Source organism: Sander lucioperca, chromosome 24 (assembly GCF_008315115.2).
Source record: "Sander lucioperca isolate FBNREF2018 chromosome 24, SLUC_FBN_1.2, whole genome shotgun sequence".
NCBI lineage: Eukaryota > Metazoa > Chordata > Actinopteri > Perciformes > Percidae > Sander > Sander lucioperca.
The window spans coordinates 3637222-3656296 of NC_050196.1; the positions used below are offsets into that span (position 1 = coordinate 3637222).

At 40.2% G+C, this 19075-nt stretch overlaps 1 protein-coding gene and 1 long non-coding RNA gene across 4 annotated transcripts in view; one reads left to right on the forward strand and one right to left on the reverse strand.

Annotated features, from left to right (window-relative positions):
- The first annotated feature begins 7855 nt into the window (after window positions 1-7855).
- The window catches only part of LOC116051791 (gastrula zinc finger protein XlCGF17.1-like), a 20567-nt gene continuing 9347 nt past the window's right edge, over window positions 7856-19075 (forward strand). For all 3 annotated transcript variants that reach the window (XM_031302391.2, XM_035998335.1, XM_035998336.1), the window contains exon 1: window positions 7856-8025. In XM_031302391.2, the coding sequence (XP_031158251.1) occupies window positions 7962-8025 (64 nt within the window). In that variant the 5' untranslated portion in view covers window positions 7856-7961. The remainder of the gene's footprint in view (window positions 8026-19075) is intronic.
- The window catches only part of LOC116051792, an 18138-nt gene continuing 7657 nt past the window's right edge, over window positions 8595-19075 (reverse strand). The window contains exons 2-3 of the long non-coding RNA XR_004105442.1: window positions 11760-11770; window positions 8595-8606 (exon numbers count right to left, since the gene is read on the reverse strand). This is a non-coding gene — a long non-coding RNA (uncharacterized LOC116051792). The remainder of the gene's footprint in view (window positions 8607-11759; window positions 11771-19075) is intronic.

A 19075-nucleotide genomic window follows, 5' to 3' on the forward strand; every position in this document is an offset into this window, starting at 1 on the left:
TTATATTTCCACCGCAGTCATGATAACCTGCTGTTGTGTTATTTAAGCTTCTGTGCTGGCGTGTTATTAAAGGCCTAACAATTTCTGTCTTCAGCTAAAAAGAGATGCCAGTCGATCACGTCAACTCCAACGGAGGTGCAGTGTCTGGGTCAACTGATCTTCACGTTTGGGAAGTACAATGGCAAAAGTTTCAAACGGCTGGTGGAAAATGATGTCGGATACATTAAATAGTAAGCATGTTGCACTAAACAGAATCAAACTATGTTAAGTATGTTTTTCATGAATGAATTATGCTTTGTCATATTTTAGTGTCCTTGATCACCACGTCAAAGAGAGCCGCCAACCAGAGACAAGAGCCATCAATGACGAGTGGGTAAAGGATAACCTCCTAAAATATGTGCAGCTGTTCCCTTCGGTCTCCTGCCATCTTGAGATGTATGTAGACAGGGGCCATTTATGGACAAGGCCGCTTCAGGTCTTTCACGTTTCAAGAGATGTGGCAGTGGTACAGTCTGCACAAGCGCCTTCAAGCTGACCCTCAAGCTGGGAGTGACCACGAGCGATAGAAAAAGGAAGGTTAAGGTGACTTCCGGTGACAGCCGTGATTGTTACTACACATGCTATGTTAATACAAATTTCAAAGCTGAAACTCACCTGTATTTCACAGAAACCTCAACAGGACATAGCCTGTCCTGCAGCGACTGCCACCTCCAGTAAACAGCGCTTTCCTGCGAGAAAGGTAGGTTAAGATGACTTTAGTGACAACCACTGAAGTTTGTATTAGGCATTGCACAAAGCTGAAACTCACCTGTATTTTACAGACACCTTGACAGGACGTGGTCCCTCCTTGCAGCAACTGCCACCTCCAGCTCATCAGGGTCCAAAGGGGATGACTCTTGGATGGATGATGCTCTGCTGGTTGAAGCACTTGCTACCTTTGAAAGACAAGGGTTAATTTTAAGGCCCTGACACACCAACCAGACGGCCGACCGTCGTCAAAAAAGACAGTTGGACTGATCAGTCTGCTTCCCGAGTTCCAAAAAGTGCCTCGGAACGCACCGAAGCAACGCCGTCTTAAACGTACGTTCTGTGCGTAAAAAATTGAAAACCGGAAACGACAAACACGTCACGTGGGTCTGGCTTTCCCCGCCGATAGTAATGGCAGCTTGTTCGGAATATACGATCTCTTATTTTACGAAAATAGTTCACTGAAACGTGTTTCTGAAAACATTTTAAGCGAGAAATAGGCCATACAGTCGCTGAATCTGTCTTCATTTCAGATCGAGAAAGGTCAGTTTAAAAGATTTTCGTCCGATTTTGAGAGGCGTTTGTCACCGTTCTCTTAATACATCCATGTTCGTCACTCATCCCGCTCGTTATTTCCGGGTTAGCATTTCACCAATCAGATTGGTGGAGTGAGTCCGACTGCCCCCTTTTTTTTTCAGTAACACTTTCTATGAAGCCCGTATCTATAATGTGTTATAATCTGCTGTATAGTTATAAGCACTTCATAATGCTTTTTAACAATATCATAACACATTATAAAGCATTTTATTATGACTAATAAGGTCAAGTATCATAGTTGTCACTACTATAATACAATATAGACATGGGCTTAATGACTGTAATATCAATATGAATATTGCACTGCGTAATTTCAGTTATGAGCATTCAAAACTCTACATAACGAATTTTATAATGACTTAAGTTTTAATATCTAAGTCATTACCAGCATACATCATTGTACCTTATACCACTAATTAAACAACAGATAACAGCCATTATGATGAGAAAAAAATCAATCCAAAATTAGGAAGAATTGTATGTCGGCTATGCATGGCCCTGCTAATATTTGCGATAGCCACTTTAATGACAGCAAAGCCATGCAGGGCCGTCACATACCGCATAACCATAAAAGTTTACACTCATACATTATCACTAATACACTTATTTTTTTAAGGCTCCTGCATCGGCTCCTGGTCTTGAGAGGACGTCTGATGTGACTGTTGCAGATGTAACACTTCAGCCATGTCAGGCGGTGCTACCTGAGGTAATGCATATAACTTTATGCAAGAACACTGTTCAGTTCTGAGTACAGAGTGGTTGTTAGATATGGTTTTGTCTTTGTTACACTACCAGGTTACATTTGAGGGCTGGCACAAAATGTGGGAGTCTGCTGCACGTGGGCTGCCACAAGCAGATTTAAAGTGGCTGAAGGAGGACGATGTCAGTGGACTGTTCCAGAGGGCAACATCGTACCAGGACAAACACGGCCGTACGAAGTGGAGGAAAGTCCTTAAGGATGACCAGATGTGGTTTTATCCCCCGGAATTCCCTGGAGTGGTGGAGATGGAGAGTCCCCTCGGCAGACTCCTTTTTTTTCAATGTTTTTTTTTTTTTTGGAGACCAGTAGGGGTGTGGTGGTACAGTCTTCACTGTCCCAGGCCTGAGTGCCCAGCAAGTGGCAATAAGACCGCTTTTCTGTACCGTTGTGGGTACTCCCACACAGTCAGACAGGTCTGGCTGCGGCATGTCTGGCTGGTACTCCGTGCTTACGGAGGTGCTGGCCTGCAACGCGTGCAGGAAAGCTGTCAAGGAGTCGGAGGAGCATGCCGTTGGCCGTTTCCTGTCATGGGATGCAGGCATCATGAATCAGCTCAGCCCAGCTCACAAGGCTATGTTCCCTGCTGTGCTAACATTACGGTGAGTGTGCATCATTTCACAGCTATTTGAATTCTAAATCCTTGCAATATATGAAGATTCATGGGCATTAAATGATTGTGCTCTAATTTCAGGTGTGGTGTGGATAAGCAGGTGATCCGCCTGATGAGGGACTGCACTGAGGGCAACACCATGTCCAAGATGTGGAGACAGGTGCTGGAGAGCCACTGCGAGGAGTGCCTGCAGAGGAAAGACCTCTTCTACACCACCCTCCTCTGCCAGTTGTTATTCCTTCAGTGTTGAGGCAAAGACTAAAATAGTGAGACAGTGAAACAGTGCAGAGTGCAGACAAACACAACAGAAAGCCTTCATTGTAATAGAGTACATAAGCTCTAATGCTACTGTCAATTCTGAAATTGAGTTTTTCCATCACTAATGAGGTCTGTATCTGTGTATATATTCTCTGCCTTCAGGGAATTTGAACATCTCCTTCCAGTTACCTCCACCAAGGGCAGAGCTGCCATCGCCCAAACTGCTGCCGAAGGCCTTCCTCATTGCTGAAGCGGATAACATAGAGGGCTACCGCACTCAAATAATGTCCACGTTTGGAAAAGTACTAAAGTATGACTCCACCAAAAAGGTAAATTGAAGGCTTATGAAGGCAAATACGTTTGTATGTACGTTAGCACTTTTGCCATTAGAACCAAGCTTCAGCATTAGTAACGATAATAATAATAATAATAATAATAATAATAATAATAATAATAATAACACCTCACTAAAACACAAAGGTCAACAGTGTACCAAAAAAGATCTAAATGTTTGTCAATGTTAATCTGTTATCAGATCTGCAAGAAACTGTCTGGGGATGGGAAAGGCACTGCAAAATGGTGCACCAACGTGGCCAATGAACAGGGGCAGATCCTCATGTCTGTCTTGACGTGTGAGGAGTCACTGGAGAAGCTGCGGCCAATGGCTGAAGGACTCATGGACAGGTACACAAGAGCGGGAGAAGCGCCTCCCGAACTCATGTACGTGGACCCCACGGATACGACAGCAGCCACTGCTGTCGTGTCCGCGGGGTCTCGTCATTGGAGCAGCTGTTCAGCAACTGGGCAGAGGCTGGCATGCTGATACGGCTGGACATTTTTCATTGGATACACCGATTTGATGCCACCGTCAGAACAGATCACCATCCAAAATATGCCCTGTTCAAGTCTGCACTCTCTGCTGCTGTCTTCTCATACAACAAAGACGACATGGCACTGCTCTTGCAGGCCATACGTACTCAACCCACTATGACTCCCTGACTGATGGTCAGCTGATCGACACCTACGTTACCAAGTACGATCTCAGCCATTACGTCAGGAGGATCACAGTGGGGTCCCAGGAGACTTTTGTGCGAGTCCCAAGTGCTATTGATGTCCTGAAGGGAGCAGCACGGATGGACGAGAACCAGGTGCATCTATTCAAGGACACAGCAACAGTGGATCATCAAAACCATCAAACACCTAGAGTGCCTCCAGGACCCACCAGGGAGGAATATGTACACAGTTACAAAGTACATCACGCGTAACGGTGTGCGCCTTCCGCGGTACACGGCGGTAAGAGGCAGCAATAGCCTCGAAGGCTTTCACTCCTTTCTGCCCAGCATGATTCCTGGGCTCCACTGTGCCGCTGTGAGTAGAAATGTGAATTTTCTTTAGAAGTTGGTGCCTTCTAGACCGAAAAGCCAGAAAATATATTTTTGGCTCATGTGGATGAAAGACAACAACTCCCAGAATGCAGTTGCTTCGCTTCCCTACGAGTCCACTCCCAAGCCACGCCTACCGATTACAGACATAATAGACAGTGAGAAAGTCAAGTCAACTCAAATGTGTTTTATTGTCATTTCAACCATATACACAAAACGTTTCACCGTGGCTCAAGTGATGTTACACATTTAAAATATATAAAAACAACATTATACAAAAACGACATACGAAACAGGCTACATTTAGCGCACACACATTATAGGCTCCGTAAAGTTCCAACCCGGTCTCACGGCAGTTCGTGAAATAGTCACGTTATTTGGATCTATTGATACGTGTACAGGGACACGTTTTTCTACTTTATTTCGTGGTGGTCACCACAAAATTTGGAACGTTACTGTTTCACGAACTGCCATGCGACTGGGCTGCAGCCTGCTCTGGGGGAGATGGTGACAACATGATCCGCGGTCTCTGCGGGACACAACAACGGGGAAATTAAACGCTACACGGCGGCGACAACTGCCATGACACTGGCCTGCTCTGGGGGATGCAAAAACGGCGACGCCACACGCGGTAGACAGTGACAACAACGGCCGCCGGGACACGATCCGCAGTCTCTGGGGGACGCAACAACGGAGAAATTAAACGCTGCATGACAGCGACAACAGCAGCAACAACAACGGCGACAACAACGGGGGACGCGCTACAATAACGGGACGGTTGTGATTAGGAAAAGACAGACGGGGAAAGGTTGTGGTTAGGAAAACAAGAATGCGGAAAGGAACTACTACACGCGGGACGCGATCCCCGGTCTCTGGGGTGAAAGTCCTCTGTTGTTTGACCCATCCACCACCCCAACCAACCTCCTTACGCGTATTTTCGGCTTTTCAATACTACTCGCTACCATAATAGTGCTGTTATCACGTAATATGCTTCCCATTCAAATACATTAGTTTAAAATTCGTGCTCATCAACACGATAAAAACCAGAAAAACGTGTCCCTGTACACGTATCAATAGATAAATAACATCACAATTGGTAGCATTAGCGCTTGGTGGGCTGTAAACACTACATTTGTGTGGAATGTAGAATGATCTGATGTTCTGAGAATGTCCTGGGTTCGAATCCAGGTAGTTCCGGGCCTTTCTGTGTGGAGTTTGCATGTTCTCCCCATGTTTGCATGTGTTCCGGTTTCCCCCACCATCAAAAATATGTACTAGGTTTTCCAGTCAGTGCCCTTGATCAAGGCACTGGCTCAGATCTGGAGTTGGTCCCCAGGCTGCCCACTGCTCTGATGGGCTCACAGCTCCCTTGAGGGATGGGTTAAATGCAGAGAATGAATTTCGCTACATGTATGTGTATGTCAATAAAGTACCTTTACATGTTGTGTATATTTTGCTATTCTATTCCATGTTCCATTGCAACCCCCTCCATTGTCATGTTCTACAACTGTGGTGTTATTTGACACATTTTGTTCTCTACACTTTGGTCTATGTTTTGCACTTGTTGCACTCCCATTTCATGCACTTTATATTTTAAATAAAGTGGCCAGTGCTACAGCGAGTTGTGGAGTGTCTATTAATGAAGAAAAGGGGACAAAAGTGCAAGAATAATTGCAGGTAAGGACATACAGTCATGTGAAAAAATTGACTAAAAAGAGGAATACAGGGAAGGGATAAAAAAATCATCTTCTGCAAATTGATCTTAATGCCTTAATTAAAAAAATGAGGAAAAATCCAATCTTTAAGGACACCAATTTTCTTTGTAAATGAATAATGGAGGCCAAATCTTTAATAAGAGAAGCAGTGAAGGGTTCACGGCAGAAGAAGTGGGACAGAAACTAAGGGGAGACACTTATAATACAGCATAAAGAAATAAGTGAACGTGATGGTTTTTAAAGGAAAATGCAGAAGAGAGGAAGTGATTTTCTCAAGATTGAGATTTGGACATACCCTACTGGATTAAAAGCAGGTCTTTATTTAATGAATAAGTGCATGTCAGATGCATACATGGGATGTATGTAGGCCTGATGCATTTGAAGATGTTTAACATGTAATTATGAGATGTGGCGAATTTGATTTAGAGAGGAACATCTTGCGCGATAAGATTTACGAATTAGAAAAAAAGCTGGAATTTGGAAGGGATTTTAGGGAGGAGTGGAAAACTAGGGAATGCTGTAAGGTACAATTTAGTTTTTTTAGCATTTTTTCAAATACGCTGCACTTTTGTCGCATAAATTGGCGATTTCCGCGCAAAATATGCGGGGCTTGCATGATTTCATAATCCTCGCATTTTCATCAAAAAAGTCACACATATCTTAGCAGAAAGTTGAAAAATGTGTTTACTTCACACAAGAGCAGCCGTTTTCCTCTGTTGCCATGGGAACGTTATGAAGTGACGTAATTACGCGACGTGAACATCATCGAAAAGCTGCAAACCCCCTATTCCAGGTTGAATTTGACATGTACTTTGAGTCTCTTAAGTTGGTATCCAATAAGAAAGCTATATTAATATCTGATGTCTACTCTAATTTCTTTGTTTAAATGCTCCTGCTGTCTAGATTATTAACGATTTTTGGAAGTCTGTCCCCTTTGTATCTTTATTTCCTTTTGTTTAGTCTATTATTTTCATTTTTACTTTGATATTATATTATTTGTATATATTTTTGCATTTTATTTGTTTACATATTGCAATGACTGAACTTTTGTAAACTACTGTTTTGAAATAAAGTTAAAAAAAAAAAAAAACAACTGCAAACCCCGCAATTAAGCCATGATGAACCCGCAATTTTTGCAAGTTCCCGTAATTTCATCGCATAAAATTGCATAAATATCCCGCATATTCCAACGCATTTTTTAAGAAAACGTGCCGCATAATCAAGGATTTTTGCCCGCAACAATCACAAAAAAACTCACGCATTTTTCTGGAAGGACTGATAAAATAGGCTTTAGCTTTTTTTTAGAGGTGCAACGATGAATCGATTAATCGATTAGTTGTCAACTATTAAATTAATCGCCAACTATTTTGATAATCGATTAATCGTTTCAGTCATTTTTTTATTAAAAAAAATAAGATTTCTCTGATTCCAGCTTGTTAAATGCGAATATCTTGTGGTTTCTTCTCTCCTTTGTGACAGTAAACTGAATATCTTTGAGTTTTGGACAAAACAAGACATTTGAGGACGTCCTCTTAGGCTTTGGGAAACACTGATCCACATTTTTCACCATGTTTTGACATTTTTATAGATCAAACAACTAATCGATTAATCGAGAAAATAATCGGCAGATTAATCGACTATGAAAATAATAGTTAGTTGCAGCCCTACTTTTTTTAAATCTAAAAATGTAACCTTGGGAAGCCTGGACTTACACACTCCGGTTCAGGAGGTGGCGGTATACACCTTAATACGTTGGTTTGTGAGCCGCCATGATTCAGGGAAGAAGAAAAAAAAACAAACAGCATATTTTACCAAGCCAAAGCAGTCAGCGGAGAGAAGCCGTACGTTGAAATAAAGGCAGAATAACCAATGCTTTAGTTTGTTAATCAGAGATGGACCGACGGCGGAAGCAGCTGGTGGGGGTTTTAAAAACTGAAACGAAGCTGCGAGGAGAAGGTTAGTTTTGGTTTTTATACTGCTTTGCTAATGATGCCAAGCTAACGTTAGCTGAGCCATTCATACACAGCATGTAGTCGTAGCTTACGGAGCCCCGGAAGGGTCACGGTAAATTTTTTTGAGGGGACTACTTTTTACATTAGGCTCGTTCAAGATTAACTGTGCCTCGCCTGTAAAGTGGACGAGAGCAGGCGGCGGCAGCCGGGGGGGCGGTGACAAAAAAATCCGCTGTCAGTTTCCAGCCAATACCAGCAGCCTTCAGGCTGAACAGGAAGTGACAGAAACACTAGGGTCCGATTCCGATTTAATAAAATGTTATCAGACCCATATATCAGCTCCTACACAGTCTCTCCAGTTGTTTTAATTATGACAGAGTAGCTGTCAAAATGCTCTACATGCGATATGTTGCTGATTTTAATTAACAACACACTGTAGATGATCCGTAATCTTTTATTTTATTTTATTTTTTTCACAATTTAACACACAAAAACTCACAAAAACTAAACACTAAACATACAAGACATACTCCAAAACACAACCACACACACAAAAAAATAATAATAATCCTATGCTACCACAGTCTGTGGGTTATCCATTATTCAATGTGAAGTCATCATTTTATAGTCTTTATATAATTCAGTACTAAGGGATAAGTGGATATGTGGATAAGAAATCTTGCAGTCTTGAATGCCGTTTACTTGTAATTTGTTCAATGGGCAACAAGTCTATTATCTGCTCCAGCCATTGATCCAGTGTGGGTCCTGACTGGGAAATCCATGTAGTAAGTATACATTTTTTGGCAAAGTAGGAAAACATTGTAAACACACATTTTCTTGTATAGGGAAACTTATTTTCCACATCATAATTCAACAAATATAACATAGGGCATAACTCAAAAGTACAGTTACACATATCTTGAATTGCTTTGTGAATCTTCTCCCAATGATCCATAATCTTAACAGATTGAGTTTCTCTGACCTCTAAACGTCACTATCAGCCACACAACATGTGTTCTGTACAGAATAAGCCTTTAACTCAAACAAATAGCAGTTAAAATCCCTCCAAATCCAAAATCAATAAAATGTTTACATAAAAACGTTATCATGTTGAGTCGATTGTGAACCAATCAGCTGTTAGATCAGCTGAGAGGCCGGCATTTCCCAGCATGCTCTGAGTCTGCCTGGGTCTTCTTGCAGTCGGTGGAGAGCAACGGCGGCGCCTGGCTCTAAAAACCGCAGCCGCCTTGATCTCGCAAGGTTATCGCTGTCCACGTGCGCATGACGTCAGAGCAAGTCGGGATCAAGTCGGACACAAATCTAAGGGCCCTGACACACCAACCAGACAGGCCGACCGTCGGCAGAAAAGGCAGTCGGACTGATCAGTTGGGTCCCCGAGGTCCAAAAAATGCCTCAGAACACACTGAGGCGACGCCGACTTGAGCGTACGCTCTGCGCGTGCGCAAAACGTAATACGTCTCCATAGCAGCAGGCGGCGCTGCTCTGTATTGTTTCCATTAACAGTCTGATTATTTACCAGAAAATGACAACCGGCAGCTGATTGGACGAACGCGTCACGTGGTTCTTTTTTCTCCGGAAATTCACAGCCAGACTGTCATGGCGGCTTGTTCAGAATACGATCTCATATTGTACTAAAATAGTTCACCGAAACGTGTTTCTGAAAACATTTTAAGCGAGAAATAGGCCGTGCAGTTTCTGAATCTGTCTTCATTTCAGATTGACAAAGGTCAGTTTAAAAGATTTTCGTCAGATTTTGAGCGGCTCATCCGCTCCCCATTTCCGGGCGAGTCCCGACTGCCTTCTCCAGACTGAACATGTCGGGTCGGCCCAAATGAATGCCGACGGCTCCTCGGACGACCGACGGCACGGGACACACCGAACAGACTCGAGTCACCGACCTCGCCAAACGGTCCGACGGCCGATTATCGGGTTGGTGTGTCTTCTCTCTAACCGGCACGCATTGGGCGGCGATCGGCGGTGATCGATACTGCGCAGATCTGGCTCATCTCCAACGAGCCTATTACCTCACAATATGTTTTGCTTTCTCACGCAATCTACTCTGTTGTTAATGAGTTCCGTTTGTACTCGGAAGTCGGATTTCCCGATGTCAAAGTCGGAAACACGCCCCCCCCCCCCCGACTTCGGATTTCCGAGCTCGGAACTCGGACAACAACCGAGTAGCATCAACAGCTGTGAAAGCTGTAGTAACATACTGTTGTTAAGTATTTGTGGGAGAGAAGTTGTGTTTGTATAAAAGAGACCAAGCCAATAGAGATTGCTTATGAAAATTTGATGGGGAATAAAGCTATTTTTAGGCCACCTATTTTCGAAAAAAATTGGTGATGAAATTCCACAATGAATTCATGTTTTTCATGAACTGCCTTAACCAGTTTAAATGTGTTGTTTAATGATGTAAAATCTAGAAAGTCTAATCTTCCGCAAGCTGTACTATTCATTATAACAGATTCTTTGACAAAGTGCATTTTTGTTTTTTCCAAAAACAAGTTTGTCTTTTGCCGTAGCAATCTCAACAGCTAAGGGGAGAGCAGCATAAGTTAGCCTTGAGATGCCATCAGCTTTGGAGAGATGACACCTCCCTCTTAATGACAGATCTATTTGTAACCAACTATTAAACTTTTTCCTGGTCTTTTCGATGATTGGTTCAACATTTAAAGAGCATTTTACAGAATGATCTTTTGTAATAATTACACCCAAGTACGTGACTTGATTCTTGATTGGGATGCCACATATAGACAACAATTCACATTTGTCGATAGCCATTAATTCACACTTTTTCATATTTAAACACAGACCAGAAGCTTTGGAGAAGTTGTTAATAAGCTCCAGAGCAGGAGGAATTTGGGTACCGTTTTCTAGAAAGAGGGTTGTATCAGTTTCCTGTAGTCTGTAACCGTTACACCTCGCAATTCACTATTCCAAATAGAAGAATGCAAAAACTGGGCAGCGATGAGGAAGAGATAAGGGGAGATTCGGCAGCCCTGTCTAATTCCGCGTTATAAATTTAACCTTGGACTGGTGCCATATTTTAGTTTAATTGAACTATTACGTTATTATAAAGAGTTTTGACTACTCTAAAAAAAAAAAAGTCTCCAAAACCGAATTTTGATAGGGCTCTAAATATAAAGTTATGTTACACAGAATGAAACGCTTTGTAAAAGTCAAAGATAATCAGGGCCCAGTTTTTCAAAAAATGTAATCTGTATCAAATTGATACGAATTTGGAAATCCCATGTTTTGCTATCCAGGATCACTTGATCCATCTTACTTTTATGCCAGTTTTTTTAAAGGAACATTGGATTGGATCACTGTGATCCAAATACCAAATTTCAGGATTACCAAATCCTGTTTACCAGAGCCTTAAAGGGGTGATAGAATGCAAAACCGATTTTACCTTGTCATAGTTGAATAATGACAGTTTAGTGGGTAACTAGGACATACATAGAACCTCAAAATCCCATTGACACCTCTTTCCTCTGCAAATCTCACAATTTGAAACTGCCTCTGAAAACAGCCAAATCTCAACGAGCCGTCTAGTTGACGTCAACTCGGCGGCTCCTCCTCATTTGGCTCTAGTCTCTTTCTTTGTCACGCCCAAACATTTACATAGGCTACACCACTGATCTGAGGTCAGCTTAGTCTTCTGAATAGGTCACGTAGATCTCAGAAATTGTATACATTGTTAATCTGCTATTTTACCACTAAATTCACTTCTGAGACTTTTTTATGCGTGAAATCAACTATGTAGAGGTCAAATATGGGCCGTTTTACGAAAATGTATGGCTAATTGCAAATTTTGTCCGACTGTGTGTCCCAGTTCAGCAGGAGCTCAGCAGGCTACGTGACAGCGGCCGGTGCTGCCTCGCCACCCGGCGTGTCCTACTTTATAGACTCCGGCTCGCTGTGAGCTAGCTGGATCTCCGTCACGAAGGGAAGCCCGCAGTGCTCCATACCCGCGCAAAGTCACCGTTTCTGGGCTACTGGACTACAAAATGCTGAGGCCCTGATGGAGCTCCAGGGCCTGCAGCTAGCCACGATCTTTACCCATAGGATTGAAGGGACAGTAGCAGCTAACGACATCCCTAATGTTCACAAAAATGCATTAAATTGAAATCGGACACCATTGTTAGCTTTATAAGACCTTGGGGTAAATGTTATATAAGTGGCGTGACGAAATTCAAACTGTAAATATACTCTAATTATGCCGAAAGTGAAGCTAACTAGCCGCGATCTGTACACATAGGATTGAAGGGACAGTAGCAGCTAACGAAATCCCTAGCTAATGTTCACAAAAATGCATTAAATTGAAATCTGACACCATTGTTAGCTTTATAAGACCTTGGGGTAGATGTTATATAAGTGGCGTGATGAAATTCAAACTGTAAATATACTCTAATTATGCTGAAAGTGAAGCTTACTAGCCGCGATCTGTACACATAGGATTGAAGGGACAGTAGCAGCTAACGAAATCCCTAGCTAATGTTCACAAAAATGCATTAAATTGAAATCGGACACCATTGTTAGCTTTATAAGACCTTGGGGTATATGCTATATAAGTGGCGTGACGAAATTCAAACTGTAAATATACTCTAGTTATGCCGGCAGCTGGCAGCCAGCCAGGAGCCCCGAGCCCCGGTAGTCCAGTAACCGAGAAACGGTGACTTTCACTGGGTATGGAGGTTGCCGCTTTCTCGTCAGACTGTGTGGAGCTCCTAGCTAAAGTCCGACACGTCTTACCAAATTTGCAATTAGCCATCAATTTTCGTAAAACGGCCCATATTTGAGCTTTATATAGTTGATTTCTCGCTTAAAAAAGTCTCAGAAGTGAATTTAATAACGAAATAGCCCGACAAACAATGTATAACTTGCAGTGTCTGAAATATGAGACCTGCTGTCTCGTCTCCAATGTGTTTCTATGGTGTTCGCTCAAACCAATCAGCGCGCAGCTCATCTAAATATTCATGAGCATACCATATTTGGAAGAAAACCTCTTGTTCCAAATAGAGCCATATTCACAGGGTAGTTAAGGGCCCATAAAATAGCATTCGGGCAATTTTCAGCCCAACCAATGTTACATACCCTATTAGGAGACCTTAAGGAACAGTGTAAAATACCCAATATAATCATTCTATCACCCCTTTAAATGGAACCAACAGTGTAGCCTACTGGCTTAGCAAAGAACAACAGGTAGGCAAAATACCAGTGGCCACAAATGGCTATTGTTTGTTTTAATTTTAAGAAACAGAAACACTGTAATAAACAGAAACATTTTACATTCTTTATTTTGTTATGTTTTTTCTTAGTTTTTTTTGTTTACCATATCTCATTAGATGTGGCATGCTTCACATATGCTTCAAATATGAAGAAATGTATATATCATCAGTAAACATTGATTTTGTGATCATTCACTTAAAAAAAAACACTCGAAAAATCCCAACTGAATCCACCCTTCTGATGGGATCAGGATAATCCTGTTTATTTTTGGATCAAATAGATCCCATACCAAGTTCAAAGTTTTGAAAAAGGGCAGGTTTGACCCAGATCAAATGTAAGATCGGATTACATGGTCTGATCTTAGTTCAGAATCCCTCTTTTGCTTTTGAAAAACCCATTTCCAAGATTTGATCCAATTCGTGATCCGAAATCCCACTGGATTACTTTTGAAAAACTGGGCCCTGGCCATCACTATCGACAAGGTCATTATAATCTAACAAGTCTAAAACCAATCTCACATTGTAATGTGGTGATTCCTCATGAAACCTGATTGTGTCTCATCTACAGAGTCTAAAACATATTTTAATCTATGAGCAAATAGTAATGCTAATATTTTATAATCCTTATTTAGAATGGGGCACCAATTATCTAACAATAACAGGTCTTTATTTGCTTTAGGGATTAAAGTAATGATTCTCTGAGATAAGGTGGGCGATAGGCCTTTAAGTGTACTTTCCAGAAAAAAAATGGACCAAAAAGGGGGATAATTACTTGGCAAACATTTTATAAAGCTCAACAGTTAAGCCATAATTTCCAGGTGATTTGTTATTTTTTAGATATCCTATCACATTTATTACTTCCTTCACGGTAATTGTAAGGTCACATAGATTCCTGTCATCTGGGCCCAGTTTTTCAAAAGTAATCCAGTGGAATTTCGGATCACTGATTGGATCAAATCTTGGAAATGGGTTTTTCTAGTCACTGCTCCATTATCTTTATGATGACTATTATTGCCACTGTTCATCATATCCCCAACCGGCACCGTCAGACACCGCCTACCAAGAGCCTGGCTGGCCAAGGTTTCTTCCTAAAAGGGAGTTTTTCCTCGTCACTGTCGCACTATGCTTGCTCTTGGGGGAATCTCTAGAATTGTTGGGACTTTATAAATTATAGAGTGTGGTCTAGACCTACTCTATCTGTAAAGTGTCTCGGGATAACTCTTATGATTTGATACTATAAATAAAATTGAATTAAATTGAATTGAATTGTAATCAGCACAATTATTTGTGAATTTGTAACCTTTTAAAATTAAGAGAGAATTGTTCTTTGAATTGACTGATTTGAATGTGAAATCTCAGTTTTCAGTCAGCAAAGACAAAAGCAGAGTAAATATAAATATAATGATTAGCACTAATGATTAGTTACTGGTAAACAGACTGGTTGCTACTGTTAGATGAATGAGTGACAAATGGTTAGCTAATGATTAGTTACTGATTGACTAATTCAAGCGCTAATGATTAGTTACTGGTAAACAGACTGGTAGCTACTGTTAAATGAATGAGTAACTACCGTTCGTTACTCATTCATTTAACTTAAAGAACTGGATTTTACTCAATGACCAACAATTTTTCCCCTCCTTTTATTTTGGCATACTTCAGCAGTTAAATTTGACAGTTCCATTTGAATTATTGCTTCAGCCAAGGAAGGCATTTGGATTTTTGTAGGTCTTAAGATGCTTAACAGTTTAGTCTTTTATAGCAGTTGCAGTTCGAAAAACCTTTAAAATACAAAGAGAGAAAATATACAAATTTCTCTTACCAGATATAAATAACAGAAAAATTCATGTTTCTGTAACATTTCAACTCATAGTAACCATTCAATAATTTCCACATTTCACTAAAAACCAGAAAATGCCTAGCGCTGTAACAGTTTTTAGCTTTATATCATGTCAACTCTAACTGCCCATATCTAAAAGCAGTATTTAACATTTTATCATACTTATTTTACCATATTTAAAGTGCAATTATTTAAACCAACACCATACATAACATCAAAGGCATTATAAATTAGCTCATATTATTAGCCCTTTATCTCACCATGTTTGCTACAAAACCCGAAGCAGTATGCACTTTTAATAGTTACCAAACACTACTCCCACCCATTGCTTAGTTAACAAACACCAACAATAGTTGAAACACATTTGCAATCAATACGGTAAGCAGACAAGTCTCCCAGACATTAAAGGTTAAGTGACGTTAGAGTCTCTGTATCGCCGACCGTGTGGCTACAGCTAAGCTAATGTTTACAACAGCAGAAGCAGTCCCTGGCAGTCTCAGTTCATTCAGAGCTCAGTTTCTTACCAGCTGCCATTCGGGTGATATAGATCATCAGTTCCGCGTGCTTTTGCTGGCGATCGCGGCAGTTTTTTGAACAGTCTCCTCTTTTAAACTCTTGCTGTTCAACTACAAAAACAAGTAGCTAAAACAACAGTGGAAGCAGCATAAAATATCCAATTTACGGAGCAGTATTACAGTATTCTTAAGAGTAAGAAAAAAAGAAAGAAAAAAAAGCCAAGAGTTTAACTATTACCTAAACGGTGATTCTTGATATTTAAGCTGATTTGACTAAATGTCATTCACTGTGACCCTGGAACCATTAATGATGGCAAAAGAGCCTTGAAAGCCTGCCTTTTGCCCTCCTTCCTAGCTTTTTCAACCAAAGGCCACAGCTTGTTCCTGGCGTCTTTTGCGTCTTGTGGGAGATCTTCAAAGAGCCTTATCTTTATCAAGGCAGACGTTCAAGCTTCTCTCCAGACCATGTCCCTGTGGGTGCGGGATGTAAATTGCACAATTATGCGTTTCCTGAACGAAGTTGGGGGTAAATGAGTAATTCCTGTTTCTTCAGGTTGCGGTTCCAAGCTTTTCTTGGCAAATATCCTTGTACACTTCCATTTCCATTTATAATGCAATGTGCTAACATCACTGTCGATAACGTTAGCTTGATTTCAAAGTCAAAGAATAGAGCTAACGTTAAAAGTTCAGTTTTCGTGTTGTTTTGATGAACGAAGTTAGGTTACCTCCGTTGTAGATCAGTTAAACTTCACCTATTGCATTTTGACGCATCTGTTGCTATGTTTTGCACAGCAAACACACAGAGATGTTACTGTGGCGCCATCTTGCGCATGGTCCATACTTTCTTGCAAGTAGGCTAACAGTCCTGTATTGTAAAATGATAGTTAAGTAAAAGTATGTATGTATCATCAGGAAAATGTACTTAAGGTATTAAAAGTAAAAGTACTCAATGCAGAAAAATCCTTTTAGAAACTGGAAACGGTCAAAACAGTTCTGTCAATAAACAAAGCGTTTAATCGGTTAATCATTTCAGCTGAACTTGTAGGCCTGTATATTTTTGGGTAGTTTAATTTATAATAAAACTAGGGCTGTCAATCGATTAAAAAATGTTATCTAATTAATTACATACTCTGTGATTAATTAATCAAAATTAATCGCATACATAATTTAAGAAAGTAAAAAAAGAAAAGAAAAAAAAGGGTACTAAACGGTATTAAAGAACGGCTTGTTTATTGCTAAGGCCATATGGTCAAAATTAAATGATTTAATAATAATATATAACAATAACAATAACTTATTTCACTAGTAAATTGCTGTTGAACGACAAAAACAACCGCCAGATGGGAAAAGGACATTTACAATAACTTCAAATGCACCACGAGGCTGTAGTTTACCAGTTTCATTGAACGCACCGTCTGTGTTGTTTTTCCGACGGCAGCTGCAGATTGTTACATACCGGTGTTGAATCCTCTACAGTAAAACACAGTCAAACTTTACACCGTTTAGCGTTAGCTGTCAGCATTTTAACCGTGTTTAATCCAGCTACTAGCTAGCGGTAGGCTAACATTAGCTGCTGTCGAGTATAGTGTTAACTAGCGTCACATGCAGCGGTGTTTGTGTTGTCTGTATCGTCTTCAGAGCACCAGAGAGAAGTGCAGACATATCAGTGGCACCAGATTTCGGTAGCCAGAGTTGGCAGGAAGAAGATTTTTACAAGTAAATGTTCCAGTTAATGATCCAGGCAGCACATTCTCGTCTCCCTCCTTCATTTTACAGTCCAATGGTGGCTAGAACGGCTCCGGGTCAAATGTCAATATGGAATGGATTAATCTGCGTTATTTTTTCTCAGATTAATTAATTGAAATGAACGCGTTATTTTGACAGCCCTAAATAAAACAGATTTTATAAACTAGCTTTTTGTGTGGAAAAAAATCTTAATTTGTAAAGAACCTAGTACTAAAGCTGTCAGATTAATGTAGTGAGTAAGAGAAAGTAGAAGTAGAAAGTAGCATGAGAAGAAAAGACTCAAGTAAAGTACAAGTAGCTAAAATATGTAGTTAATTACAGTAATTATATACAAACAAAATCAAAACTATAGTTGAAATGACGCTTCAATACTTCATCTTTCAATATGTGTTATTATTTTGTCTCTATCTCTACCCTACGGTGTGTTGTTGGCATTTGCAATTGGCAAAGATTTCTGGTCCAGATAGTGCAGATGTTTGTATAAAGATTTGCGAGGACCAACTGACAGTTTGCAGATTTAATATCAATTTCCCAAGGATAGTAAATTTGTCAATTTCAGGATTTACAGTTCAACAAATCTTTAATTGATTTTCGAATGTTAATCACAATTAGGCTAGTAGTTTGAAAAAATTATAAAAACACATTTTAAAGACATTCAGTTCACTGTGGAGTAACATTCAAACATAACATTGTGAGGAGACCTCAGTCACAACATCTATATCTATAACAAATAAACAAAGACAATGTCAATATTTTTGCAATTTCTACTTTCTCCTAGGCTAGAACATAGGCCTATGCTATACGTTTAGGTTTAGTTAGGCTATCATTTGCTCCACAGGCCACACATTGAAAACCCATTTTTCATGCCGTCTAGCATGCGTGGGCATGAACTGTAGTTCTGTGTTTTAGTCATATCAAACTAAAACACATTGAAAAGTAAAGATTAAAAAATATATTAGTAATATATATATATATATATATATATATATATTACTAATGTTAGAATATAATATAGGCATATACAGAATGAATATCACTGACATTTTAATAGTAAATTGGTATTAATTATCAGAATTAACGTGTGGATTCATCTGGTCATGTCAAAAATTAGGGAGAAAAATGGTTCAGGTCAAAAGGGAGAAAATCCTCATTGAAACACAGTCAAGTGGGCTTAATGGAAGCAGTTAGACTTAAAGGGAACATCAGTATTTTACTCTACACACATGACATTAAAAAAACAACTATGTGAAATAAAATATATATATGGTGCCCTAACACAACATGAAAAGTATAAATTGATCATTCAGAAGTGGCTAACTCATTTACATCCACCCCAGACAATGTATTTTTTTTTTGGATGTCGAACAATAATCTTAAATTTTGCGCTTTGCATTTAATTTGGCCAAGGTTTGCTGAAGTTCGTGTTTGGTAGCTAGTTACGAAATTTTGTTTGTTTGTTAATTGCGCATAGTTTAACGTAGCAAAATTCTTTTGATAATTTTGGTCCGGTCAATCAGGAGATATTTGCCAAGTTTCTTGCAGATCGGATGCATGGCCTAGAAGAAGTTCGAAAAAGTTGGTTTTGCACATTGCGCGATACTGCAAAAAACTACTATGTGGAAATGGGCGTGGCCTATATCATATAACTGATTCAGCTTGATTCAAGGAACACGTATATGTAAGGTTTTCTAATGTGCGTTGTGT